Raw genomic sequence first — 27,631 nt, 5'->3', positions numbered from 1 at the left:
TCCAGCTGGAGAACAGTCTTTGCCAAAGCTAGACTGGTGACTGGGGGCGGCCACCGAGACCACATCACACCAGTCTTGAAAGACCTACATTGGCTCCCAGTACGTTTCTGAGCACAATTCAAAGTGTTGGTGCTGACCTTTCAAGCCCTAAACGGCCTCAGTCCTGTATATTTGAAGGAGCGTCTCCACCCCCATCGTTCTGCCTGGACTCTGAGGTCCAGCGCCGAGGGCCTTCTGGCGGTTCCCTCACTGCGAGTAGCAAAGCTACAGGGAACCAGGCAGAGGGCCTTCTCGGTGGTGGCGCCTGCCCTGTGGAATGCCCTCCCACCAGATGTCAAGGAAATAAACAACTATCTGACTTTTAGAAGACATCTGAAGGCAGCTCTGTTCGGGGAAGTTTTTAATGTGTGACATTTTAATGTATTTTTAATCTTTGTTGGAAGCAGCCCAGAGTGGCTGTGGAGACTCAGCCAGATGGATGGGGTACAAATAATAAATTATTATTATTATTAAAAGGTGTCATGGGCTTTGAAGGCACTCGAACTCAGGACGCAAGGAAGAAACGTGCTAAGAGGAAGGCACCTTTGGCAAACCTTCATTGTGATGAACTCCCACCCGGAAACCAATGTCCCCACTGTGGAAGGACGTGTGGATCCAGAATTGGCCTCCACAGTCACTTACGGACTCATTGTTAAAACCGTGTTTATGGAAGACAATCTTACTCAGCTACGAGTGATTGCCAAAGAAGACGACGACGACTAATGCAGTGGTTTGACTTCACCCCCGGAGGCACACTCCACTGTCTCTCAAGACAGAGGGATGCCGACAGCATTTTAATGCCGCAACCTGCGCTGGGATGTCGGGGTGAGGCCGGGTAATAAACAAATTAGAAATAATAAAGTATACTGGAATTGCCCAAGAAATATGTAAGACTGTTTTTGCATGCCACAACTGCAGCTAGAATTTTGCTGGCTAAAAATTGGAAACTACAAGAAGTACCGACAGTGGAGGAATGGCAGATGAAGATGATGGGTTTTTGGGAGCTAGTCGACCTGACCGGAAGAGTCCATGACCAGAGGGAGGAGGAACATCAAGAGGAATGGAAGAAATTTAAAGACTATTTAGCTAAATATGTTAAGATACCATAAATAGAACTACCTGCAAGTACCAAAGAGGCCTAGGACTGCAATATGTGATGTGGTAAAACACTAAGTTAAAGTTAAAATGAAAAGAAAGAAAGATGTGAATTGCCCAAGTAAATTTTATGTGAAAATAATTTTGGAAAACTGCTACAATGGACTACATGGAAACTCAGCTAGGGGGATCTGAGGAAGTCATTTAACAATGTGAACAAAAGTGGAACTATCAGATTTTGGATAAGTGTTTGTTTATGTTTTTTGTTTGTTATATATTTGGAAAACTAATAAAAAAATTGAAAAAATATATAGTTAAAGCTATGGTTTTCCCAGTAGTGATGTATGGAAGTGTGAGCTGGACCATAAAGAAGGCTGATCGCCAAAGAATTAATGTTTTTGAATTATGGTGCTGGAGGAGACTCTTGAGAGTCCCATGGACTGCAAGAAGATCAAACCTCTCCATTCTTAAGGAAATCAGCCCTGAGTGCTCACTGGAAGGACGGATCCTGAAGCTGAGACTCCAATACTTTGGCCACCCCATGAGAAGAGAAGACTCCCTGGAAAAGACCCTGATGCTGGGAAAGATGGAGGGCACAAGGAGAAGGGGACGACAGAGGACGAGATGGTGAGACAGTGTTATTGAAGCTACCAGCATGAGTTTGACCGAACTGCGGGAGTCAGTGGAAGACAGGAGTGCCTGGCGTGCTCTGGTCCAGGGGGTCATGAAGAGTCGGACACAGCTAAACGACTAAACAGCAACAACAAATGCAGGTGGGCTGTGAATGGACCCTGAGCTGCAGAACCATGGCAGTACTGGCTCGGGCACAGAGCGACCCGTTGCAGAGCTCACCTGCACGCCATGTCGATATCGCAGTTTTTGTCGATGTAACAAGGGCTCTTCCCTCCCAGCTCGAGAGTGACAGGCGTCAGGTGCTTGGCGGCAGCCTCCATGACGATTTTCCCCACTGTGCTGTTGCCTGTGTAGAGGATGTGGTCAAACCGCTGTTTCAGAAGCTCTGTGGTCTCCGGAACGCCTCCGTTGACGACCGGGAACAGCTCCTGGCGGGGAACGCAGAACAGAAGCGTGGCTTAGAACCAGCTTGTCTCCCGTAAGAGCGAGGGGAGCGGGTGGGGAAATAAAGTTAATGTCACTTTTAGCTGGAATTTAGGGACAGTGCCAGGTTGGGATTTGATTTCGTTTGCACTGAAAGGCACACACGATTTTCATTTCCAGAAGCAGAAGCCCAAGACGCCAGATTGTGCAATGAGCGTCGTCCATGGAAATGCACAGCCCGGGGCAAAGCGTGCAGAGAAATGCATATCAATCACATGCAAAACACCTGGGTCAGATTTGGGAAAGCTGGTTTGCAAAAATGGGGGTATTCGGACAAATTGCATACCAAAATGTGCACAGGAGGAAGAATTTAAGAGTCAAATGCTAATGAATCTTCGTGCACATTTAGAACAAACGAACGCTTGGATAAATGTGGAGAACTGAATATGCAATTTTCTCGTTTGCTGATGCTTCGTTGATATCCAACTACCAGCAATAAATGTGCTAATTGGCAGTTAATTTTTATTTCACGTTGTTCAAGCAAGAGCAGCAATAAGCAGAATGCCAAGTGCATGTTGGAACTGCTTTTGGAGCTCAGTACGGTAGGCACAAACAAAAGACAAAATTAAATACAAGACTGTTGGATTTTGAAGCCTGACCTCAGCATAAGACGCATCCAGATCGGCTAGTCAAACCGGATTGTCAAACCGGTTGCAGCTTTTTAGCAACCTACGCCAAAGTGCACCTGCCTCCAGCTTCACGGCCCTAAGTACCCGTTTAAAAACAGGGCTGGGAAACTGTTTCTCAGCCCAAGGGTCTCATTCCCTCCCAGGCAAGAATCCAGGGGACGCACGCCAAAAGAGCTGGGCAGGAGAGAGAGGGAAAGCAGAGAAACGGCAGAGATCCTCCTCTTTGGTTCAGGAGGCTGTGTTGCAACTGTGCAGGTCAGAGGTTTCAAAACAGCAAGAGGCTTTATCACAGCCCAGGGGCACATCCCAGCCAGGACCGGAACGAGGGGGCCAAGCATGACTTTGGGAAGATCCCGGGGGCCAGACAGAGAGGCCTCTGGGCCAGATTTGGCCCCTGAGTCCTAGGCTCCCCACCCCTGGCTTAAAACGGCAGCTGTTTACAAAGGCTGTCAAGGCGAGCGTTTGGGGGCTCATTAATCTTGGCGCTATTCCCTCTACGGTTGTTATTCAAACTGTCGTTTCACTATTTAATTGTTTCTTCCTGGTTTTATGTTGCTAATGCTGCTACAGGCTGCTATCTTATGTACTGTTTTGCTATCAGTCGGAGCAGATGGTTTTACACGTGATAGAGGGTGTGGAAAGGCTTCTTTTAGAAGTTTTAAACTCCACCCTCCCTTTTCTTCTTCTTTCTTTATAAAAAAAAGGTTGTTACCGAAATGGTTTTTCAGAGGTTTTAACGGGATTCTGCTATTGGCATGTTTGCTGCCTTTGGGAGGAAGAACAGGGAAATAAGTTGAATAAATATATTGCACAATGTTGCATTTTAGGGACAACACACTGAGTTCCTTTTTCCAGAGAGAGGAGGGGAAGGGGGGGGGGAAAGGAAGGACATTTAAGTTAACAAAATAATAACAATAAGTAAATAAAACAGAAGTATGCTTTTGGGGAAAGAGTATGTAATAATTACATACATAATAACTAATATTACTATACTATTTGCTGGACTTCAGTGCTCTCTGATGGGGCCAATTTAAATTGTGCTGGAGAAGAGGTGGGAATGTCTCCCGGCGCCGACTGTGGCAGCCTTTGTCGACCCGGCGCCCTCCAAATATTGCCGAACTACAACTCCCACCAGGCACGGTCCCAATGGTGGCTGGGAGTTGTAGTACGGCAAAACATCTGGAGGATATGGAGCGTTATGGCGGCGTCGCTTTTACCCTGGCGAAGAATTTGCAACGGTCAACATGCAGATTTTAAGCCCTTAACAAAACAAAACACAGAACACACACTGTTCCACCTGCGGAGAAATTAAGCGCTTCTGGATCACAAATCTGACGCCAAGCCGGGAGATGGGGCCTACCTTGTCCAGGTACTGAGGGAGGATTTCTTCAAAGAGCTTGGCCGTGTGTTCGCTGACCTCGGACGGCTTAAGCACGACAGCGTTCCCTGGAAGATTCAAGGAAGGGGATATTTGTTCAAAAGTGCACGAAGAGGAAAAGGGGGAGCGGTTGGCTGCTAGTTATACCCCAAAGATCAGAGGCCCTTGAATACCAGCCGCTGGGGAACACAAGGAGGACAGAGGGCCTGCTGAGCTCAGGATGGGAAGCTGCCTTACACCGAGCCACACCACTGGCCTATCTAGCCCAGTATTGTCGACACGGGCCGGCAGCAGCTCTCAGACACAGGACAGTACCCAGCTGCAACTGGTGATGCAGGAGCTGGAACCTGGGACCCTCTGCAGGACAGACAGGAGCTCTGCCGCTGCCCTACATCCCTACCTAAGCAAGGAGGCCAGGGGAAGGTGGTTCTTTGGCGTGATCCAGAGGCCAGGCTCTTGAGAAAAGGAGACCTCCACCCAGGTTTTCAGGACAAGCAGTCTTGTGGGCTGCAAACACCGCAGGAGCACAGCTGAGGCAGGACCGCAGGAGTCGGGAGAGAGAATGACGGCCGCAATCGTAAACCCACTTACCCGTGGGTCGGCCCCACTGAAATGAGCGAGTCTTTATCCCTGCAAAGGCTTCTCCTGCCTCCCGTTCGGACCGAGCTTTTCCCAGCGCTGTGGTTTCCGTGCCTCCAAACAGCTCTCTGTCCTCATGAGGACTGGAAACATTCCCCCTACTCCCGTGCCTGGGATTGGAAAGGTTCTCTACCCGCTGCGCCGCACCGACGGAAGAATCGCCCACTTACCTGCGGCGATGGCCCCAATAAGCGGCTGCATGATGAGGATGAAAGGGTAATTCCATGCCCCGATGACCAGGACCACGCCCAGCGGCTCACGGTGGATGTAGGTCTCGTCCGTCATCGTCATAATGGTCTTCTCCACGTACTGAGGGGCAGCCCATTCAGGGAGTTTGTCCACCATCAGAGCAATCTCCCCCAGAGCCCCCATAATCTCGTAGCTAAAAGCGTTGCACTCGTTCTGTCCGGGAGCCAAGAAGAGGTGGCACGTATTAAGAAGGATCAGCGACCACAATAATCTCGTGAATTTCATCGTATTAATAATAAGAATAGGAATAGTAAACCGGCAACCAAGCCACGTATTGTTTTATTTCTTAAATCTATACCCCAAGCCTTCCTCCCAAAGGAGACCATTAGTATTATTTATTATATTATTTGCTTATTATTATTATTTTTACTAGCCAGTAAAGGTAAAGGGACCCCTGACCATTAGGTCGTAGCCGACTCTGGGGTTGTGGAGCTCATCTCGCTTTATTGGCCGAGGGAGCCGGTGTACAGCTTCCGGGTCATGTGGCCAGCAGGACTAAGCCGCTTCTGGCAAACCAGAGCAGCCCACGGAAACGCCGTTTACCTTCCCTCCGGAGTGGTACCTATTGATCCACTAGCACTTTGACGTGCTTTGGAACTGCTAGGTTGGCAGGAGCAGGGACCGAGCAACGGGAGCTCACCCCGTCGTGGGGATTCAAACCGCCGACCTTCTGATCGGCAAGTGCTAGGCTCTGTGGTTTAACTCACAGCGCCACCCACATCCCTACTAGCCAGTAACCAAGCCCAAAGAAGAAAGGGGAGGGTCAATAACATGGGATGGGGGACGCCTGGCTTCACAGCAGTGCATGTAAAAATGGTCTAGGGATTTTAGTGGACCACAACCTGAACATGAGCCTACTGTGTGATGCAGCAGCAAAAAAGGCTAATGCTATTCCTGACTGCATCAACTGAAGTCTAGTGTCCAGACCAAGGGAAGGAATGGTACCGCTCTCTTCTGCCTTGGTCAGACCACACCTGGAATACTGTGTCCAGTTCTGGGCACCCCAATTTAGGAAGGATGTTGACAAGCTGGAAGGTGTGCAGAGGAGGGCGACTAAGGAGATTGAGGGTCTGGAAACCAAGCCTGATGAGGAAGTTAGGGTTGTTTAGCCTAAGGTTACCAGATTTTTTTCACTGAATCCAGGGACAATTTTCAGCCTCCATGGATTTTGTATGGACACTGATTTGTAAATCCGGGGACTGTCCCCGGGAAACAGGGACATCTGGTGACCTTAGTTGAGACTGGGAGGAGATATGATACTCCCTGCATCCCCAAATATTATAGTAATTTTGGAACAGATGAAGTTTCCAATTTGTCTTCAAGGGCAGCCCTATGTGGAGAGCCTTGCAGCAGCCCGATCTTGAGGTTGTTCTTGTTATAATTTCCCCCCCCCCAAAAAAAAATATTGGTTTTCTCTTATAATACACAAACATAAACACAGAAAAAAACATTACATTGAACGCAACATAAAAACTTAACAACAATAAAAACACAAAAGATAAAAGTAGAATTCCCCCCCCCCCTTCTTAAACCCTGGTATATTTACATTGCTAGAAGACTTCCTCAACACCTTCCAATATGAATTTCATCATAACACATATTTAGCAGTTCCCAATTTCGTATCTGCAACATCAATATCCTCTTTCATTCTTGTTGTAATTTATTACCTGCCCTTCACCCTAATGACAACTTCCAGACTGGATTGCTGCAATGAGCCCCATGCAGGGCTGCCCTCAAAGAGAAGTGGAAACATTAATGATGATGATTATTTTAATTTATTCTCCGCCCTGCACTCCAAGGTGCTAGGGCAGGTTAGCAACACCTTGGAACACAGAACAGTTTTAAAACTTACAATAAAAAGTACAATCATAAAAATAAGGGGGTCCCCAAACATTCCCCCCCCCAGGGCTCTGTTGCCAGAGAGCCCTGGCCTCAGATTTCCCCCCACCCCACATACAATTCATAGAACGGTAGAATTGGGACTCCCAGAGGCCATCCAGCCCAACCCCCTGAAATGCAGGAATCACAGCTACAGAATCCCCAACGGGCGCTATAGGAAGACACGGCCAGTGCGCAACAGACCTTGTGGAGGTCTGCCATGAGGGCTGCCGCGATTTCCTTTTCCTTCTCCTCTATCATCTTCTTGAGGGCCAACAGCTGCTGGATTCTGAACTCCAAGGGACGAGTCTTCCCTGTGTTGAAAGCCGCCCGGGCCCGATCCACGGCTAGCTTGATTTTCTCCATGGCTGCTGTGAGGCACCTGCAGAGGAGACAGAAAGGTTTGGATCTGCCGACGCAGAGGAGGTCCCTTGACTGCTCAACCTGACACACACTTCGGAGAGCCTAACCGGAGAGCAAAAGGGGAAAGGGCAGGCTCTCCACTGGCTCGGGGTCAGGAGCTTTGCTCCTGGGTTTACGAGGCACATGTGGTTTCTGTCACACCCACTCCTTAATAAACTGAATCCAGGCGGCACGCCCTCCCCCTCCAGTCACCTGCTGGCCCAAACCGGTTTCCCAGCAAACCTGTGGGTTTAGAATGTCAGAATGACCCAGAAACATTTCACAAGACACAAGTCAGCAGGAGGGCTTATTAGTTGCATTAAACTCCCATCTTTTTCTCCCAGGAGTCTGTGATTCACGCCCCCTCCTCAGTTAATCCCCACGACAACCCTGTGAGGCCGGTGAAGAGGCTGCGACTGACTCCAAGGTCCCACAAAAGAGCTTCCTGACTGAGTGGGGGATTCGAACACTGATCTCCCAGGTCCTAGTCTGGCATTCCAACCACTACACCACACTGCCTTCCTTCCCCCCCTTCCAATAATGTTTTTTAATTTCATAGAAAAACATAACTTTAACATAACAAAAAAAACAATAATAAAATAAAAAGAAAAAGAAATAAAGTATTTCAAACCTTACATATACCACCACATGCAATAAGACTTAGTTAATTAATTAAAATCCAACTTCATAAACATATTACTTGACTTCCTCCAATTTCTTCCAACTGAATTTCCTTGTAATTAAATGTAGCAGTTTCCAATATCATTATTCCATATAACAATATTCTGGTCATAATCAAATTTCCTAACTTTTCTTAGCATACCACCACACTGCCTTCCTGGAGTCCTCCTCTTATGGGGCAGCTCTATAAACTAAGTAGGCAAACAAATATGGGGGAAACCAAAAGCTCACTTGGAGGAGCTGAAAAATTCCCCTTGAAGCTTGAATTTTTATTTTTTTTATTCTGGATTGTTTGGGTGCTTTAATGTGCTGCAAACTAGGGAAAGCTGTCCCTGGTGAATTCCTGCCTGTCCTGCAGCTGCTTAAACGCACATCCACTGCAAGCCCCCCCCCCAATACACGCATCTCCCTTACCCCCCTCCCGTGTCCGTCTGGACGCGGCTCCCCAGACTTGACATCTTTCCCAACCCTTCCAGGCGCGGACTTCCGCCTTCCGGTCCTGAGGGCGACCTCGACCCACTTCCGGTCCCGGACAAGCCCCGCCCCCAGCATGTGCGTCTGTTGATTCCCAATGTTGATTTTCCACTTCTCCGCAAAAAAACCTCACGGAAGCAGCCCCCGCCCCCCGCAGCTCATACAGTACATTTAAAATAAATGCAAAATCCACAAAAGCTCAACCAACTGGCATTTATCAATTAGGATTTACTAATTAGTAATGTCGAATTATTATTAAGAATGCTACAGTTTATTAAAGGCACGGTGAAATTACGTGCAACGCAAACCTAGTGAGGTTTGCTCAGAAGTAAATCTCCCCCGTGTTCAATGGAGTTTACGCCCAAGTAAGCGTGTCCAATATGAATCCTAAAAACGAATTTACTTGGGAGTAAGCCCCATTGAACAGAGGGGGATTTTTACTCCCCAGTAAAGCGACATAGGATCGGGTTGAACTGCGTCCCTCTTGTCAGGAGGCAAATCACACCCGCCCCGCAAAAAAGCCAGCGCAAACCTAGCTATGTCTACTCGGGGGTAAATCCTATTTAATTAAACGGGGCGGGGGAATAACTCCCAGGTAAGTGTGGGGTTACGATTGCAATCAAATATACCTTCCCTGCGTAGATGAAAGGTAAAAGTTACGCCTTCTCCCACTTTGCTCCTGGGCTTCTAACAGCAACCAGACAGGTAGATATCCACCTGGTTAAGCTTTCCAACTATTCCATGTCAGGCAAAGTTTTACCCAGTTTTGAGGGCTGTTAAAACTAAGTGAGCAGAGATTGGGTGTCAGTTTTAAGAGAAGAGAGCCCAGAGGGAACCCTGAACAACACCCCCTCCAAAAAAAGAGAATATAAGCAACAGGAAAATGTATAGGGTTCAAATGCATATCTTTATGAGGGTGCACCTTATGCCTGAGTAGACAGGGCAAAGTCCACCAGGCTTGGTTTTTCACCTGCAAAAATGGCTGTGTGGGGAGTGTTGTAAACAAAAATTGCCCTTTTTCCCTTTTGGGGTATCCAAGAGCCCACATAGAGTCCTTACATAGGTTCCCTATTAGTAGGAGAAAATAACAGAGGCCAAGCAGATAATATTGAGAAGCAAAGCAGCTAGTAAGCCTGATCTTTATTGATCTGTTGCAACATGCAGGAAAGGAGGAGGGACCCAGAACAATGGCGCTCAAGGCTTTATATAGACTTTTGAAATTGCCACCCTGTAGATCAAGACCACCCTCAGAAATATCATACATACATCACAGAAAAGGCGGTCTAAAACAGAAATTTGAATGTTCTTTTTCCTGTTTGCCAGGTTATCTGATTACCTTTCCTGATTGCCTTTCCTGATAGTCTGACGCCCATTAAGATGCTGATTAATCAATTCCTGAGACAATGGGAATAATAATAATAATAATAATAATAATAATAATAATAATAATAATAACAATAATAATTTATTATTTATACCCCGCCCGTCTGGCTGGGTTTTCCCAGCCACTCTGGGCGGCTTCCAACTGAATATTAAAAACATTACAGCTTCAAACGTTAAAAACTTCCCTAAAGAGGGCTGCCTTCAGATGACTTTTAAAAGTAAAATAGTTGTTTATTGCTTTGATATCTGCTGGGAGGGCGTTCCACAGGGCGGGCGCCACTACCGAGAAGGCCCTCTGCCTGGTTCCCTGTAACCTCACTTCTCGCAATGAGGGAACCGCCAGAAGGCCCTCAGCGCTGGATCTCAGTGTCCGGGCTGAACGATGGGGATGGAGACGCTCCTTCAGGTATACAGGACCGAGGCCGTTTAGGGCTTTAAAGGTCAGCACCAACACTTTGAATTGCGCTCGGAAGGCTCCCTGACAACCCCCCCCCCCCAGGGAAAACATTTGCTCAGTTTAGGAATCAAAATGGTTCCAGGTTGGTCTTCCTGTGCTGATCTATGTACGCGCTCGGTTGGTACACTTATGAACATTACCATATGTCTTAAGACCTCAAAATTCCTATCACAGGAGAAGCCACACCTGTTGAACTGTGGCCTGTGTTGCGGATGTTCAGGGCAGTTTTTACTCGAACAAAAGTTGACTTCGCGGGCCTGTAAATTACGCAGGCTTCGAGAGAAGCACCCCCTCGCCTTTGCTTTACCAGTGCGTAAAAATCAAGTCACGTTCTCACAGGGGAAAAAGCACGTCTGCGTTGTCAGGGCTAAATGTCTGCTTCGGCAGCAAGAACAAGGTGCTTGTGGCCAAGGCTGAGTTTTCCCTGCACAAACGCATTCTTAATGCAGAATAATCATCCGAATCAGCGGATAGTAATCTAAGGAAGCAGGTTTTCCTGACTACAGTGGTACCTCGGGTTAAGTACTTAATTCGTTCCCGAGGTCCGTACTTAGCCTGAAACTGTTCTTAACCTGAAGCACCACTTTAGCTAATGGGGCCTCCTGCTGCTGCCGCACCGCCAGAGCACGATTCCTGTTCTCATCCTGAAACAAAGTTCTTAACCTGAAGCACTATTTCTGGGTTAGCAGAGTCTGTAACCTGAAGCGTATGTAACCTGAAGCATATGTAACCCAAGGTACCACTGTACACTGTTTCACACCCTTTTTGTACATCTCCTCACGTGTAAGCAACTTACCCCTGTATATGCAATCAATACTTTATGCGCCGCACCCACCAAATTAAAAAGAAAATCACCCCAAGTAATGGATGACCAATGTGCCAAATATCCATGGTCAAAGGTAACAAACAGCCAGATAATGTGGTTGGCGGATTGGGAACGCTAAGAAGAGTATCGGCCATCTGATTAGACTCGCTAACCTTTGCTCGTATTATTTCCTTGATAACACAGCCTGGAATGGCGCCTGCTTTGACTGCTGCAACTTCACACTCCTGGGCTGGTGCCAATTTTGGTATCCAGAAAGGAAAAAAACATGCACTGGATCATCACATCATTAACACTTTGAATTTCTCGTATTAGTGGAAGCTCTCAAAGGGCCTTCTATGCAGCTTTGTGGCTCAATGTATTGCCTTCCTTCTGGGGGAGACCAGCCTGTCTGGGGAAGCCATGCGGGCCCGATCCTTCACTAATCATTCCCCAGCTGTACTGCCGCTTTATTGGGCGGGGAGCAGCAGCCTGACAGACCCACACTTTTACTCTTTCAAGCGCTTCGGAATTTGTGGCAATTTTCAGTACCCCAGGACAATATTCTCAATTTCCTTTTTAAAGCCATTTTAAGAAATGCAAACATCCATGTAGCTTCACAGATAAACCTCTGAAAAGCTGCAGGGAAGAAACAGCAAAATATACAACGTCACCCACTCACTACGCTGGTCCACAGAAAGCAACCAAAATACTATGCTCAAAAGGTGCTGTTGGCTGCAGGGATATACGAGCATCTCACGTAAGCGAGCCAAGCCACACGTAAGCGAGCCAAGCCACACAGGAGGAAGGCAAACCTCTGTTCCTCAACAAAGTTATCAGCCATTTTGCTGCTGGGGGTACAGCAATGGCCCTCCAGATGCTCTTAAGACTCCAGCTTCCACCCAGAGCCCCCCCCCCCAATTTAGGAATGATGGGTCTGGCAAGATCTGGGGTGTAAACCCTCCACTCCAGAAACAGCACCAGTTCAGATCCTGAGAATGCAGCAAAAAAGATGATACAGTGCTCAGATGACCTGATTGATTCCCTATTTATAGGGGCAAAAGGTAGCAGCTGAACTTTGCAAGCCTAGAGATGCCTAAAGGTAAAGGTAAAGGGACCCCTGACCATTAGGTCCAGTCGTGGCCGACTCTGGGGTTGCGGTGCTCATCTCGCTTCCAGGTCATGTGGCCAGCATGACTAAGCCGCTTCTGGCGAACCAGAGCAGCACACAGAAACACCGTTTACCTTCCCGCCAGAGCAGTACCTATTTATCTACTAGCACTTTGACATGCTTTCAAACTGCTAGGTTGGCAGGAGCAGGGACCGAGCAACGGGAGCTCACCCCGTCACGGGGATTCGAACTGCTGATCTTCTGATTGGCAAGTCCTAGGCTCTGTGGTTTAACCCACAGCGCCACCCACGTCCCTGGGATGCCTACTCAGGAGTAAATATTGCCGCTTACCGTGGGCGTAGCCAGGATTTTTGTTGGGGGAGCAGAACCACCTTTTGCTATGTATTTATATTTATTTAGAGGGGGGCATCTGCCCCTCCCCGCTCCCCCAGCTACGCAGCCTTCTTTCCCCCCAACAGCTTAATAGCACACTCCTGGGCCTGTTTACTCAGGAGTAACTGCAACTGGGTACATTGGGGCTCAATCCCAGTGCAGGAGCACATTTCCAGCGAAGGCAGTGGGGTGTTTGCTTCAAGTTCTGGGAAAGAATGGATAGAGACCATTGCAGCTCAGTACTGCCTGAACTGACTGGCAACAGCTCTCCAGGATTTCAGAGAAGGGGGCATCCATAGTCCAAGCTGGAGACGCCAGGGACTGAACCTGGGCAGGGCAGGTGCTCAACCACTGCGTTGCAGCCCTTCCTCTACAAATAAAACAAGGTTCCAGTCCTCATGGTTGAATTAAACAGGAACACAGGAAGCTGACTTAAACTGAGCCGGATCATTGGTCCATCTAGCTCCATATTGCCCACACTGACTGGCAGCAGCTGCCCAGGGTTTCAGGCAGGGGCACATGCCCACCCTGACTTGATTGAACCCAGGACCTTTTGCATGCAAAGTAGCTGCTCTGCCGACCCAGCCATTTCTGGAAGGCCCAATCTTGGCATAAGAAACACCCTTGTTTCTTCACATAGCAACTCTCTCCCTTTTTCTTGGCTCTGAGTTTTGGCCTTCTAAACAAAAACAAAGTCAACAGAAATCTCTTCCGACCCAAGGTTCCCCTCTCAGATCCACCCTCCCTTTATATTTTGATTTAAAAAAAAAATAAATACAAAACCAAACCCGAAACCCAGCTTTGCTAAGTGGAAAGAATTTCCCACCCAGGCAACCACTGAAAGAAAAATAAATCTGACGAGATTCCTCCTTAAATCACACTTCCTCGCACTTGCAAAACGACCCACAAACCACACAAACAGCAACGCTTTCCCTGCTTTATCCAGGCAAACAAACCCTTAATTTTAACATTTGCAGAGAGAGATGGTTACCTTTCACGCAAGAGCTACTTTTAAGGGCTCGGCTGGGTTCTGTACCAGTCCGTAGAAAACAGACGTAGTTCCTCCACCCCTGACACCAGCCTAGGAAGAAAAGCCTCAGCCCTCCCACTGCAGGAAATTTGGATGCGAGCCCAGGACTGACATCTGTACCGTATTCTCATTAAAACAGCATGCATGGGGAAAAAGAAAAACAGAACGAGGGCAACTCGTTTTTCTCCCCACAGTCATGGGGGAAATGGGTACAGCGGTTGTCAATTCTGGCATTCAGAAGAAGCACATTCCTGCCTGCCACCTGCTTTGGGGGTTTCCTGGCTGAAAAGTTTGTCCTAAAGTTAAGGGGGCAGCCGAATCCTCACACCTCAAAGAGAGGTGACATGATAGGGAGTTAAAAAATTTATGTCCAGTCTTGGAGGAAGCGGATTAAGTTTCTTCTTCCTCTCTGGTAACGCTAGAATGCGTGGGACCCAAAGAAGCTGAATGTTGGGAGATTCAGGGCAGAGAAAGAAAGAAATTCTTCACACAGTTCAACTGTGGAACTCACTGCCACAAGACGCAGCTTTAAGAGAGAATTAGACCGATTGGTGGAGGAGAAAGACTTATCTTTCAGCGGATACTAGTCATGACGGGTATGTTCTTCCTCCAGAAACAGACACAGCAATTCTTCTGAGTACAAGTTGTTGGAAAACAACAGGAGGCGAGAGGGCCTAGGTACCCCGGGGCCTAGTTTGGCACTCTAACCACTACACCAGACCGGTCCCATTATCCATTTCCCACTTGGTCTGTGCTGGAGTCTTCCCCCCTCTGCAATGACATAAAGGTCACAGCCTGAGTTAGGAAGCTTTTTACTGAGTCAGACCACTGCTCCATCTAGGCCAGTATTGCCTACACTGGCTGGCAGCAGCAGCAGCAATCAAGGGTTTCGGACAGGGAGTCTTTCCCCTGGAGATGCCGGGGATCAAACCTGGGGCCTTCTGCATGCCAAACAGATGCTCTGAGTCATTTAGTACTGTTTAATGTACAAAAATCGCAAGGCCGAAGCAGACTTTGCCCGATTCCTTAAAGTGAGTGTTGCTTGCTCAGTCGGAGTAAAAGGAATTCGAATCCACATGCCCCTGGCACCTTGAAACAAGGTTTTCGGGTTCTCTGTATTATCCGTACTCATGGCTGTGAATCTGCCCCATCCCTTCAGACAAAGCTCTGTTTCATATTGTTTGTTACTGTAAAGTGTTGAATAAGCGACTGGTAAGCCACCCTAATAATAGGGATGTGGGTGGCGCTGTGGGTTAAACCAGAGCCTAGAACTTGCCGATCAGGAGGTTGGCGGTTCAAATCCCCGCGACGGGGTGAGCTCCCGTTGCTCGGTCCCTGCTCCTGCCCACCTAGCAGTTCGAAAGCACGTCGAAATGCAAGTAGATAAATAGGTACCGCTCTGGCGGGAAGGCAAACGGCGTTTCCATGCGCTGCTCTGGTTTGCCAGAAGCGGCTTAGTCATGCTGGCCACATGACCCGGAAGCTGTACGCCGGCTCCTCGGTCTATAGAGCGAAATGAGCATGCAACCCCAGAGTTGTCCGCGACTGGACCTAATGGTCAGGGGGTCCCTTTACCTTTACCCACCTTAATTCTCATGTGGCCTTCAGACTCCTTTGCCTGGCCCTTGGTGCTTTCCCTAGGCTGCGGTTAGCCCTGCTCCACACCAGCCTTACCAGTGGAGCTTTTGCCAGGCGGAAAGGAGTCCTTGTCCTGTGGGTGAGTGGCCTCTGGCCAAACTTGAGCTGCAACTTATCTCTGCACTTTGAAGCCAAATATTCCCAATACTCTTCTGGCTCTTACCCGATCAAAGGAGGGTGAGTAGAGTTAAAAGGACTCTGCTGCAATGAAATCCCTTTGCCACTTATATTTGATTCCGGCTTAAGGTACAGAGGGATTTCAGTAAAGCAAACCAACTCTCCCAGTCAGGTCTAGCAAATATTGAGAAATGCTCCCCACCCACCCTTGGGCAGGAGGTGCCTTTAAGGCGTTGGGTTTCATCTTCAGCCAGAATCATTTCCCACACAGGTGTAATTTCAAAACCAACTCCTTCTTTCTGCCCTTCAGCAAGTGCTTCTAAGTTTCCAGCCAAACAATCCCACAGACAGGACTGCCAACTCTGCTGGGTATTCAGATAGTGCTCTTAATACATTAAGAGTAGAGATCCTTTCTCAAGCTCAAAGGTCAGATCTCCTAAATGGACAATCTTCCACGGACAAGATTACAGACCCGAAAGCAACCATCATGTATGCACAGGGAGCTGCCCTTTATCACTGACCTACACCTCGTCCTCTAAAAATACAAACTTTTAGTCCTCATGGTTGGGAACAAAGGGGTGATTTGGTTAGAAAGCTGTCTTAACACAGAGTCAGTTCATTGTTCTGTCTAGCACAGTGTCAGCTACACCGACCAGCAGCGGCTCTCCAGGGGTCAGGCAAGAAGCCCTGACTGGAGATCAAATCTTGGACCTTCTGCATGCAAAGCAACAGTCCACCCATGAGCTGTGGCGCTTCCACAACCTCACTGCCACGCCAGAGAAAGTATGCCTCTGAGGAATGCCAGAATCTGCAAGTGTTGTTGCTGCTGCTGCGCTCAAGCTAAATGGGCCACATTCTTGTGTTCTTATGCTACTGCCTCAAGAGGTGGCATTGGCACATAAAAGGCTCGTCGCCGCCAACCCTCGAGACGGCAGGCATCGATTTTGCTTGCCCAGCTATAAGAGGGAACAAGGGAGCAAAAGGACGGTGCTTGCTGGCGCCACCTTGCGGAGCACGGATTTCCATTAACACTCAGTGCACCAAGAAAACAACAGGCATATTGCAAAGGCCCCACCTCACTGGAGAGGTGTGCTGGTGCATGGCACCCTTTGCAGGATGCCAAGGTTTGTTCATATCACAAGGGAGATGCAGCCTCAGGGGAGTATTTTTTGTACGAAGTCAGGCCCAGGCTACTTAATTCCACATATCCCACCACTTATCTGCCTTAACTGTCATCTGGTCTCAGGCAGGGAAGTCACCTTGAATATAGAACTGGAAGAGACCCCGAGGGCTGTCTAGTCCGACCCCCAAACAAAGCTGGGATCTCAACTGAAGCATCCATGACGGATGGCTCGCTGTAATCTGACCAACTGCTCTTGATGCAACAGAAGAGTAGCACACCTTGCAGGATCTTCCCTTTGTTTTCTTCCCTGATCCTTTTAAAACTGGAGAAGTCAAGAAATGAACGTGGGACCCCTCTGCAATTAAAGCAATTGTTCTCTGAGCTACCACCCCCCTCCAAAAAATAAATTACCACCCTGCCTCAACTCAAAATCTGGGAGGTAGGGAAGCAACCTGCCCTGGGCAGGATTGCACTCCCCTGGTAGGAGCAAGATTGCAGCTTGGGGGTGGCTTCCAGGAGTCAACAGTAGATGGCCTGGCCACTGAACTCCGAAGCTCTGCCAATTTGCAGGTTGCGTTATTGCAGTTCACTCTATGCAGGGCTGCTGCTGCAGCAGCCGCCAGTCTCCTTGCTGGGGTTCCCTTCAGATCTCAAGTAATTCAATTTAAAACAGTGACGTTGTTTGCCAGTTCTTAAAGCATTAGAAGACCCAAATACCCAAAAGACTGCCTCCTTCCTTACATGGACCCTTCTGGGTGTTAACATTGACCCGAGGGGGGTGCCCTCGGAGAAGGTGATCCTTGTGGCGTGTCCTGCATGGTGTAAATGCGGGCTTCCGACAGCCGAGATGTACATTCTCAGGACCCTCACCTTAATTCCTTGTTTTAAAGTTCTTAACAGTGTGTTTTTTAAATAATAATAATAATAATAATGATGATGTATTATTTATACCCTGCCCATCTGACTGGGTCTCCCCAGCCACTCTGGGCGGCTTCCAACCAAATATCAGAAACAATACAGCATCAGACATTAAAAACTTCCCTAAACGGGGCTGCCTTCAGGTGTCTTTTAGAAGTAAAATAGTTGTTTATTGCCTTGACATCTGGTGGGAGGGCATTCCACAGGGCGGGTGCCACTACCAAGAAGGCCCTCTGTCTGGTTCCCTGTAACCTCACTTCTCACAGTGAGGAAACCGCCAGAAGGCCCTCTGTGCTGGATCTCTTTTAATGTTGCAACCTGCTCCGGGACCTTAGGGTGAAGGACCAGTAAATCATCATCATCATCATCTGCAACTGAGCACCTTCCGCTCCATAAGCAATAGTTCTGACTGACTACTCACCCGTCCACAATGGGATTCACATCTGCAGACATATTCCTGGAACTGCAGTTTACTGGAATCTCCAGTGCCTTTGCTCCTTCCTCCCACAGGGAAGAGCTGTGGCCTAGTGGCAAAGTGAATTACTTCGCATGCAGAAGGTTCCAGGTTCACTAGGGTGGGGAGAGATGCACTGCCTGAAATCCTAGAGCGCTGCTGCCAGCCAGGGTAAGCAGTATCAAGCTAGATGGTCTGATTCTGTGCAAAGCACCTTCCTATGGGTGGTATACAGCTAAGTTTTACTAAAGAGGAGACCCACTGGAATCAATGGGTCCAACTCTGTCCTGTTACTTACTGGATGTATACTCTGCACTTTCCTCCAAGAAGCCCAGGGCAGCAAACACACCTGAACTAATATGATTGCAATACCACCCCCATGTTAACTGAACGGAATAATGGTTTTAACAGTCATCACTTTTAGAATGCTTTAATTGTTTTCACTTTGCTTTTAAATTGTTTCTCTGTTCACCTCCCTGGGAAGGGAGGATGTAAATTCAATAAATAGTAACGGTAATAACTTCTAAGAAAACTATTGTTCTAAAGAACAATAATTTGTTCTCAAACTACTAATTTCAGGGGTGCCAGGGACAGAACTTCAGCCATCAAATGGGGCTGGCGAAACAGAACATCTTTTAAGTTTCTTAATTCCAGTGGGTCTACTCTTGAGTAAAACATGACCACCACCCTATGTTCTTGACAGCACTGCACTGGGTTCGTTATGCTGGTGACTGCAAAATCTTTAAAGTGTCAAGCTGTACCATAAAAACACTTCTGAGTATCAGTTTATTTTTTTGTTTTGTTTTTAACCTTAATATACATTTATACAGGCCATAATAAAAATTATGCAACAGGATTTTGTTTTTGTTTTTCAGTTATTACGCTACGGGGAGTCAGGAATAAATGCATGCAGTTACAAAGAAGAGGTAGTAGAAACACAGTATTAAAGACCTAAAAATACAAATGTTGTATAAATTAAAAAGAAAAAAAAACTTTCAAATTAACTGCTGGAATTTCTCATACAGATAAATAAGGTAAACAGTACATTACGTTGTCAAAGCAAAGAAAATAAAAACAAGGGCAGGGGGGAAAGGAGACCCACCCATACACACACATATACACGGTCATCAGTTCATGGAAACAGATGGTGTCTGAATGTCAACGCCCTCCCTGCCGAGAAGGCCTGGCTAGTACAAAAATAAGGTTCCAAATGATTTCGTTCTGAAGAATGGGGTGTGTTCAAGTGTCCAAGTGATGATCATTTTCTTATTATTTTTTAAAAAAACAACAACAAGCCAACTCTCAAAATGAAGAGGGGTCATTTCCAGAGAAACTAAGTTGCCTAGATAACAAATTCACAAAAGCCACCCGGAGGCATGTCTGAAAATGGGGGGGAAGCAGCCGTAGGAAGTGTCGAAGTGTCCTCAAAAGCCACTCAGAAACCACCCTGAATTTTTAATGCTCTTCTGCTACTGTAAGGGGAGGAAAGTCCATGCCACCACAACACGCGGAGTCCTAACACTGCGTGTGTCCGAGAACCCTTTATGCAGTTTTAAAGGAACAGACTGAAACGGCAGCACGCCTCTTCTGATATGAAAGGGGGGACGGGACAGGATTAAGGGGATACCTACCGATAAATACAGGCAGTAACACACAAGTTCCACATGCTACAACAGAACTAAGCAACCAAACTTGTATAAATGCGAGGGGGAAGTGGGGAAGAACAGCAAGCCAGTGGGGGCTTCGCAACGCCACCGAAATGCTCCGGAGTTGTGGCCAAGTTACTCAAGTATTAGACAAACGGGTATATAAAAAAAGGAAAAAGTCCTCCTGAAGACAGGTTATGTACAGCTTTGCCTGAAAGTCTCCTAAGACGCTACATTTGAAATTTCAGAAAGCGTTTTTTCTTTTCTTCTCTGGATGATTTCGGAATGGGCGGTGGTTTCCCCCCCCCCCGAAAAGCATACAGTGAAATCGAATGGTTTCCTCTAACCTGCTCCAGCAAGTTTGTTGTGCCTTTTCTGCTTAAAAAAATAAAATAAAGCCCCCCCCAAAGAGTATAGTTTTTCTTTTTTTTAGTAAATTAGTGCAATATAAAGTATTTTGGGCCAGGATATTCAGGAAGAAGACAAAAACCATCAAGCTTTTATATCCACGATAACTGCTCAAACTGGTTTCAGGGATTCCAAATGGATCTCCCTCAAAAGTAAAATAAAAAAAGAAGACCCCACCCTCACCCAGGTCCATCATTTCTCCTCGTCTTTTCCCAAAAGGTGCTGTTTCTTCTTATGCTTGATGGGCTTGAAGAAGTGCTATTTACAAAACACGAGCTGAGGTCCAAATCCAGCAACAGCCTCAAAAGCTCCACAAGACACAGGTTTGCAGTTAACACTGTTCTCAGCTTCCTCCCAGGGTCTTGTTCCAAAAAGAAAACTCTTCCAGCCCCGCTGCTCCCTGCCTGCGATTCTGGACCTTGCCCAAAGACGGAAGTTCCATTCTCTGCTCCATCCTTTCGTAAGAAATCATAATAATACGCCAATTTGCTGTCCCCAACCGAGGCTTTGTGGCAAGGTTCTGCTGGGAATGGAAAGACGAGCCTTTTGACTGCTCAGTGAAAGATGGGGTGGGGTGCACAAGATTTAAGTCATAAGGCAAGTCTCCTCCGAGATAGTTCAGGGTTTCTTCCCCTCTGCAAATCAACCACATTTCTCCTTTCTCTTTGGTAGAAAACCCACAGAAATGTAAAAACCTGCCCTCCTGTTGCGACAGGGGCAAAGGGGGTGATTTGGCTGTAGCAGAACAATCTGCCAAGTGGTCCCGGGCGACTCGCCTACTGCTCATAAACAGCCACTGCGCTGCAGCAAAGAGCCGAGAGCCTGCGTTCAATACTCGCTTTATCTGAAAGCAAAGGAGAACGTGTTAAAAAGAGGTGGACACAGGTGAGCCTGCAAAAAGCACTTGTATTGAAACCTTAACAGGGGGTTCTTTGGGTTGCCGAGGCTCAGAGCAACATGGCTTGCCCCAGATTCTCGGAAAGGAGCCACACTGCGAGGGGGACACCCCACACCGCCAAAGTGACTTACATTTGTTAATGTTTTCTATATCAACCGGGTCTTGTATGATCTTTGCCAGGCCTTCCAGCAACAGAGCCGCTTTGTGGTATCGGTATGCAATGTCTTCTGTCTGCTGAAACATCTCGTCCAGGGCGGCTGCCTGCACCTGAGATGGGATGAAGAGACCGATCAAGCCCAGGGGCTAAGAAAAAGGGAGCACTCAAAGCAGTGACCTGCACGGAAGGCAACCTCCACCCAACGCAGAGACTGCCATCTGTCGAGTAGTAAAGGACGTGACTGAGGACCTGGGTTCTAATCCCTCTTCTGCCAAGGGCAATTTTGTGCCCCTTTCCCAATCTCTCAGCTTAGCCTATCTCACAGTAGCTGCTGAGATGATACAATTGGGGAGGGGGCACACGCCTGACATCATTGGCAGAAAGTAAAAACATTAGAAATGTTAACCTCCAAGAAAAAAATCTGGGTGAGGGGAAAGAGCTTTTAATATTTCCCTCAATCTTTTTAAAAGGAAGAACTGGAACAGTGGGAAAACTTGTGTGGATTTTTATTTTCCAATGAGTGAACGCTCCTCCTCTTTGTTTGAAGCTCCTGCACATCTTTTGGAAACCCCGGAACCTTTCTATTTTGCCCAAGACCACCAGGGAGTCTCTCCCTGAGCCTCCAACCATGTTACCCAGGGTACCATTACCAGAAAAGCTTCCCTGTCTCCCACAACGGGGACTGTGTGCGACACCCCAGGGAATTAAAACTAATGACTGTTTAAGTCTGACGAAATATTAGCCAGACAACATGTAGAAATGGCACCTTGGGTTAACTTCTGAGACATACAAAGAAGACGTTAACGAATGGAAAAAAGAAAGCCCAGTTTAATTAATCCCGAGAGTGCCACCTAATTTGTTTGCGTGCCTCTTTCAATGGAAATGCAAGGGCCCCTCACTGCTTTTATGTTCCCCAGAAAGGCAAAGCCAAGGAGGGAGCCCACACGTGGCTTTTGAACATGACTGTGGCAAGATTCTCAGTGAGTGCCAGAAGCTCACTTATTCAGAATCCCGTTTCCCATGATAGTTGGTGAGAGATTTGCCTGTGGATAAGGAGGCTGAGCCCTGGAGCTCTATGGGGCAGACACAGACAGGACCCCCACCCACCCACAAAAAAGCCCTTCTCTTGAAAGTCCTCCTTATCTTTTACCCACAAGGGGATCAGATACAGGGGCCAAATGCAGCCCTCAAAGATACTCTTTATCTGGACCTGCCCTTTTGCCCCAGCCCTGCTTTGCATCCCCCTTCAGTGCTTTTACAAGGCTGGAAAGTGTCTGATCATGCCTCTCACTGGCCTGGGTGGAGGATAGAAGGGTGTGAGAGAGACAGCAAATGCAGAAACCAGCCTCCTGGACAAAGGTGACATGTGTTCACTGCTCCACCCCCTTTTGCCTCTGGCTCCGCCCACCACCGCTGCATAGCCTTCTCCCCACCGACCCCCTTTACCATTTCCACAGCACAGCTGTAGATGAGCTTCTCGGCCGTGACGCTGTTGATTTCGTCGACGAACCTCTGCTTGTCCGAAAAGAACCGGTTCAGCTTTCCCGTCAGCTTCTTGCACATGGCAATGCAGAACTTGTACCTCTCGTTCAGGTTTTTTACCACTGCAGGGAAGAAAGCAGCTGTGAAACAGGGAGGGGGGCACTGGCCTGCTCCTCTCACAGCCGGAAGGGCGTCTGCTGCTACCTTGGCCTTGCTGCCACCCATTCAAAGCCCCTGATGCCCTACAGACCTTGACAAGCTCCTGGGCCTGTCCACTGGGTCTGGGAAGCTTCCACTGCCATCTCTGAGTCCTAGCAGGTTGCCTTCTACCGAGCCAGACCACTGGTCCATCGAGCTCAGAACTGCCCACTCTGACTGGCACCGGCTCTCCAGAGTTTCAGGCAAGGGTGGTTTCCTAGCCGTAGATGCCACTGGGGACGGAAGCTGGGACTTTCTGCATGAAAGGCAGCAGGTACTTGACCTGTGAGAAGTCCCAGGTTCTGTCCCTTGCAGTATCTCCAGGCAGGGCGTGGTGGGTCTGCTGCCGGTTGATTGCAGACCCCACTGAGCTAGATGGACCAAGGGCCTGGGCTCCGTGCCCAGGGGGCAGCCCCACACACCTTGCTTCACTGCGGTGGAGAGGTTCAGCTTCGCCGACTTGATCTGCGCTTTGGCTAGGTGCAAGGAGGACGCCAGCAACTGGGCAGCTTTCATGTACAGGACCAGCTGCTCAACTTGCCTGGAGAAGAAAGAAACGGGTGCCTTTTGTTAGGAGAGGAGCTGCCACTTTCCCAATCCCTTTTTTTTGGGGGGGGTGTCCACAGCAAGAATTAAAAAGCAAGGGAGAGAATAGCAGCTCAGGCACTAGCCCATTGCCACATGCGGGGCGTGAAGAGATAGCCTTGCACAGCTCAGCCTCAGAAGGACTACCACCCCAAAAAACCCACATTGCTCATTGGCAACATGGAAATGCCTTCCTGATGGTATAAGGACTTGGGCACCCTGACGCTGGGCATCTCAACAAAGACCAGCTTCGCAGTGTGGGTGGGTACCTACCCCCAGTCTTTGCTCAGCTGGCTGATCTGATCCACCACCACACTCTCCTGGATCTGATAGACAGACACCGCCGAGGAGCAGAGCTCAGGGTTCCCGCTTCGGACAGCGGTCAGGTCCAGGACACACTCCGTGAAGGCCAGCATCAAGTTCAGGTGGCGCAGGGTGTCTGTGTGCTCCCTCTGCCAGGAGGGAAGAAGCAAGAGAGAGCCCTCTTAGCATCAAGGAGTTAGCAGGCCACCACCACCAAACAGCCCCTTCCCTAGAGTGCCACCCACAGCTATACGGAATTCTCCCCCTGGGAAGATCTGGCAAGGTCCCTCTCCCTTTCCAAAGTTTTAAGGTGGGTGCTGAAAACATTCCCGCCCCCAATTAGAAGGCATTTAATGGCAAGGGTTGTAAGCTTTGGATCTTGTCTGACAATAGTTAAGTATTGGGGAGAAGTGTTACAAAACACACAAACGCACACCAGGCATGGGGAATCTACAGCCCTCCATCCCTGGCCACTGGTCATGCTGGCTGGGGCTGATGGGAGATGTAGTCCAACAAAGTCTAGAGGGCCACAGGCTCCCCCTGCCCTTAGGGGTCATCACTGTTACAATCTCCTTCAAAAGCATAAATGAATTTTATCTGTCAATATTCGGAAAAGCAACTCTGTCATGATGCAAGAGGTGCCCACTGCCTGCACTTTCAATGCATTTTTGCTCCAATGGGCTTCTCCAGTGGGATGAAAGGGGACTCTACCAGGAGCGTCTACTTGGTATTCTCTCTCTCGTGTGTGTGTGTTTTCAAATATTTCTTCCCCTCTCCATTTCTTTATTTTACATCACACTGAGACACTTGCATAGGTGATCAATAAAAGAACAACAACATAAAATATGCAGAGGAAAAAATGGGTACTCCTGTGTATGTATGTGTATGTGAATGGAAATATTGCAGGGGGTGGAATTTAAATAGAAGCAATACCAACTATCTTATAAAAACCTAAACTGCTTTAACAACGTGCGTTTAATTTATTTAACAGGGATGGGACATCTGTGGTCTTCCAGCTGTAGCTGCAGCCCATCTCCAGTCATCCCTGACAGTTGACCTTGCAACATCTGGAGAAACCCCAGCCCCAATACACAGTAACATATACTCACTCTTAAGTTGCCGCTGTTCCTTACCTCCATCAAAGTCTCTTCCGGCAGTTCTGGGGCCTCAAAGGTGATAAACCCCTCTAAGCTTGGAGGTGAAGTGCCATAAGGCATGTACTTCAGGCACGGAGCTGCCTCTGCTCCGGGGGGAGAGGAGCCCATGTAAACACCAGGAGGGGAGCCCATGAGGACCCGGCCGCTGGTAGAACACAGAGACCCCCCAGAGCTGTTGGAGCCGACTGGAAAGGGTGGGGAGGGGAGAAAGAAACACACACTTGTTTCAGCCCAACAACTCTGGCTGACTTCGAAGCCCCCTGCCCCAGGTGAAAATCAGCTACAAACAAAGCAGGAGGTGCCAAGGTCCCTGTCAAAGCTCAGGGAACAGTAAACTATAAAATAAAATTACAGACATGTGGTGGCAACGATTTTCACTCTCCACCCAACCACAAGTGTACTTTTTTCTCAGAAGCCCTGGAGCAAATCAATGTCTAAGTAAGGATGCTTGAGGCTCTTCCTGTGATTCAGTCAAGGGAGGAGTATTAAAAGGGCTGAAGCACTTCTGCAGACAGACAGAAGGCTCCCCTAATCTTTTGAGAGGGTTTTTGCCCTGGAATACTTAAAAAATAATAATAACCACACTATGTATGACTTGGGCAGGAGAAGTGAGGGGGTAGGGTTGCCAGAAAAAGCTCAACAACTTTGGCAAAACAACCACCACCACCGCTTTTTTGTCTGGATTTTCACCTTTTGAAATATGGTGACCTTATTTTGGGGAAACAGTCTGAGATCCTGAACTGACTTCTCCTGAACTCCCACCTCCCTGCACAATCTGGCCCCGCCATGCCACTCACCAGATGTTGTCCGAGCTCTGAGGACCATGTGGGTGCAGGTTGGAGGAGTGGCGCTGTTCGGAGGGGACCCCACAGTAAACATCACGGCTCTCGAGCTCACGCCAGCTCCCATGGAGGGAGGAACTACTGCGATGCCACAGGCCCCCGGTGGAGCTGGGGGGAGGAAGAGATGGTATGTTAGTCCTCATGAGGACATGCCTCACACACAATGTACAAGTACAGCTGGAGCCAAACATGGGCACTGGGAAGGGCAGGGGGGCTAGAGGCCTACCTCAGTTCCCTCAAGGGTATCTGCTGTCCCTCTTGCCACCTCCCTGGTTATCTCCCATTACAGATCCCTCCTCAAAACCCACTTTTTCCTGTGAGGCTTTTGGCTTAACCCAGGCAAGGCGGAGAGAGGAGCAACTTTAATCTGGACCCGGGCAGCCCTACTAACATTTGATGAAAATTTGATTTTCTCTCTTGGGGGGAAAAAGGAAAACCTTTGCGAGCACAAAGGCCGACGGATAATCCATGCCTTCATGTTACTTATGTTTTTGATTCCGCCTGGCTATCAGTAATGCAGTGGGCATAAAGTTTGGGGGCAATTTGAATGTGAAGCTTTTGTGGGCTGGAGTCCACTTGGGTGGATTTGTGGCACTCTCTTCAGCTGGCAGGGGTGTGTGTAAAACACACGATGAAAACAGCTCCATTAAAATGGGAGTCATGGGGAGAGTGATCAAGGGAATGACCAGGTAAACAGGTGTGCCTTCAGAAGCCAGCAGTATGCCAGCACAGGTGGGGGCCTCTGGCATTCCAGGAAGGAGTGAATGTATGCATACCTGTATGTACACTCAATATAATACACTCACAGGCTTTTTATTCTCTCTCTCTCTCATGCATGCAGCTACTGAACAGTCATTCTTCCTCCATTTCTCCCTTGCCTTCCAATCTACCAAGAGCTCCAGCCACCAGCTGCCTTACCTGTATCCATTGGCCGCTCAGTGTTAAGGCTGTCTGTACTGCCCTGACAGAGCTGGCCTCCCAGAGCGGCTTTTGCTTGCTGATCTGACAGCTTGCCGGTGCTCACAGACCTAGGCAGAAAGATAGCACACTGCGCTTGGGAAATGGCAAAATCCAGCGGGCAAAGCCTGGGCTGGGCAAGGGGGTGTGTGACTTGCTTCTCCTGGCTTTAGTGTGCGGCTGACCTCAGACTGTGGCGTGAGTTAAGTATCCTCAACGTATGCCAGGCCTGCACGAGCTGTGATCCACCATGCCAAATGCAGTTTGCTAGACATAGGTCATGGCTTGACCCACTCTTCCCCAGTCCTGGCCCCATTGTGACCGCCTTCACTTTGTGCAGGTCTGATGTAAACTAAAACAGAGGGTGGGGTGTGCTGGCTTCAGGAAGCCACTCCCCACGATGCAGTGCTGTGGTCAAGTCAGATAGTGTGTACATCCAGCCTGGGGGGTGGGGAGTGGGCAAGCAGAGCACAGCAGAGGAGGGGAAAATGCTCTCAAAAGAGCTGTTTAAAGATCCACTTCGGGGGTGGGGGAGACCTAGTAGAACTAGGGGGGAAGAAAGAAAACCAACTGTACAACAGATCACAATGGGTCATTTGTAATTTACACCCACCTTCATCTGGTAGGAGTTTGCAGGCAGGGAGAAACAAACATGGATTTGAAAGTCCAAAATGCAAAACAAGGGGGAACTTTTGAGTGCTGGAGGGGGAGAAGCCGCACCAGGAAATGAGGCTTATATTTACACACACTGACACACCAGATCCACATGCTGTGGTCTAAACCACACACTGCAGAGATCGTGTTCCGCTGGGACCTTTTCCTGGGCAAGCCCAATGAAACAACCAGGTGCTTCCGTTCCATTTCCACAGTGGCTTCTGCGGGAGGAAGAGAGCTGCACTGAAAGCTTAACCCTAGTGCTCTGGGGTGGTGGTAAGTTCAGTGCTTTGCTAAGGCCTCCCTTATAGAATCAGCAGAACCAGAACTGTTTTGTC

General features: G+C 48.4%; 2 protein-coding genes across 4 annotated transcripts in view; both read right to left on the bottom strand.

Moving 5' to 3' along the window:
• The window catches only part of ALDH3A2 (aldehyde dehydrogenase 3 family member A2), a 36,273-nt gene extending 22,402 nt beyond the window's left edge, over positions 1 to 13,871 (bottom strand). The window contains exons 1-5 of one of the 3 annotated variants that reach the window (XM_082201845.1): positions 13,718 to 13,871; positions 7,228 to 7,405; positions 5,067 to 5,298; positions 4,240 to 4,325; positions 1,987 to 2,195 (exon numbers count right to left, since the gene is read on the bottom strand). In XM_082201845.1, coding sequence (XP_082057971.1) covers positions 1,987 to 2,195; positions 4,240 to 4,325; positions 5,067 to 5,298; positions 7,228 to 7,389 — 689 coding nt within the window. In that variant the 5' untranslated portion in view covers positions 7,390 to 7,405; positions 13,718 to 13,871. Of the gene's footprint in view, positions 1 to 1,986; positions 2,196 to 4,239; positions 4,326 to 5,066; positions 5,299 to 7,227; positions 7,406 to 8,520; positions 8,634 to 13,717 lie in introns of those variants that run through there. The other 2 variants (XM_082201844.1, XM_082201846.1) reach the window with 2 other exon arrangements.
• Positions 13,872 to 18,775: 4,904 nt separating this feature from the next.
• The window catches only part of ULK2 (unc-51 like autophagy activating kinase 2), a 66,969-nt gene continuing 58,113 nt past the window's right edge, over positions 18,776 to 27,631 (bottom strand). Inside the window, exons 20-27 of the mRNA XM_082201715.1 lie at positions 26,601 to 26,710; positions 25,638 to 25,790; positions 24,817 to 25,025; positions 23,654 to 23,832; positions 23,218 to 23,336; positions 22,562 to 22,719; positions 21,090 to 21,225; positions 18,776 to 20,904 (exon numbers count right to left, since the gene is read on the bottom strand). Of these exons, the coding sequence (XP_082057841.1) occupies positions 20,837 to 20,904; positions 21,090 to 21,225; positions 22,562 to 22,719; positions 23,218 to 23,336; positions 23,654 to 23,832; positions 24,817 to 25,025; positions 25,638 to 25,790; positions 26,601 to 26,710 (1,132 nt within the window). The 3' untranslated portion in view covers positions 18,776 to 20,836. The remainder of the gene's footprint in view (positions 20,905 to 21,089; positions 21,226 to 22,561; positions 22,720 to 23,217; positions 23,337 to 23,653; positions 23,833 to 24,816; positions 25,026 to 25,637; positions 25,791 to 26,600; positions 26,711 to 27,631) is intronic.

Source organism: Podarcis vaucheri (assembly GCF_965113315.1).
Source record: "Podarcis vaucheri genome assembly, chromosome: 15".
NCBI lineage: Eukaryota > Metazoa > Chordata > Lepidosauria > Squamata > Lacertidae > Podarcis > Podarcis vaucheri.
This window is presented reverse-complemented; position numbering and strand designations above follow the sequence as displayed.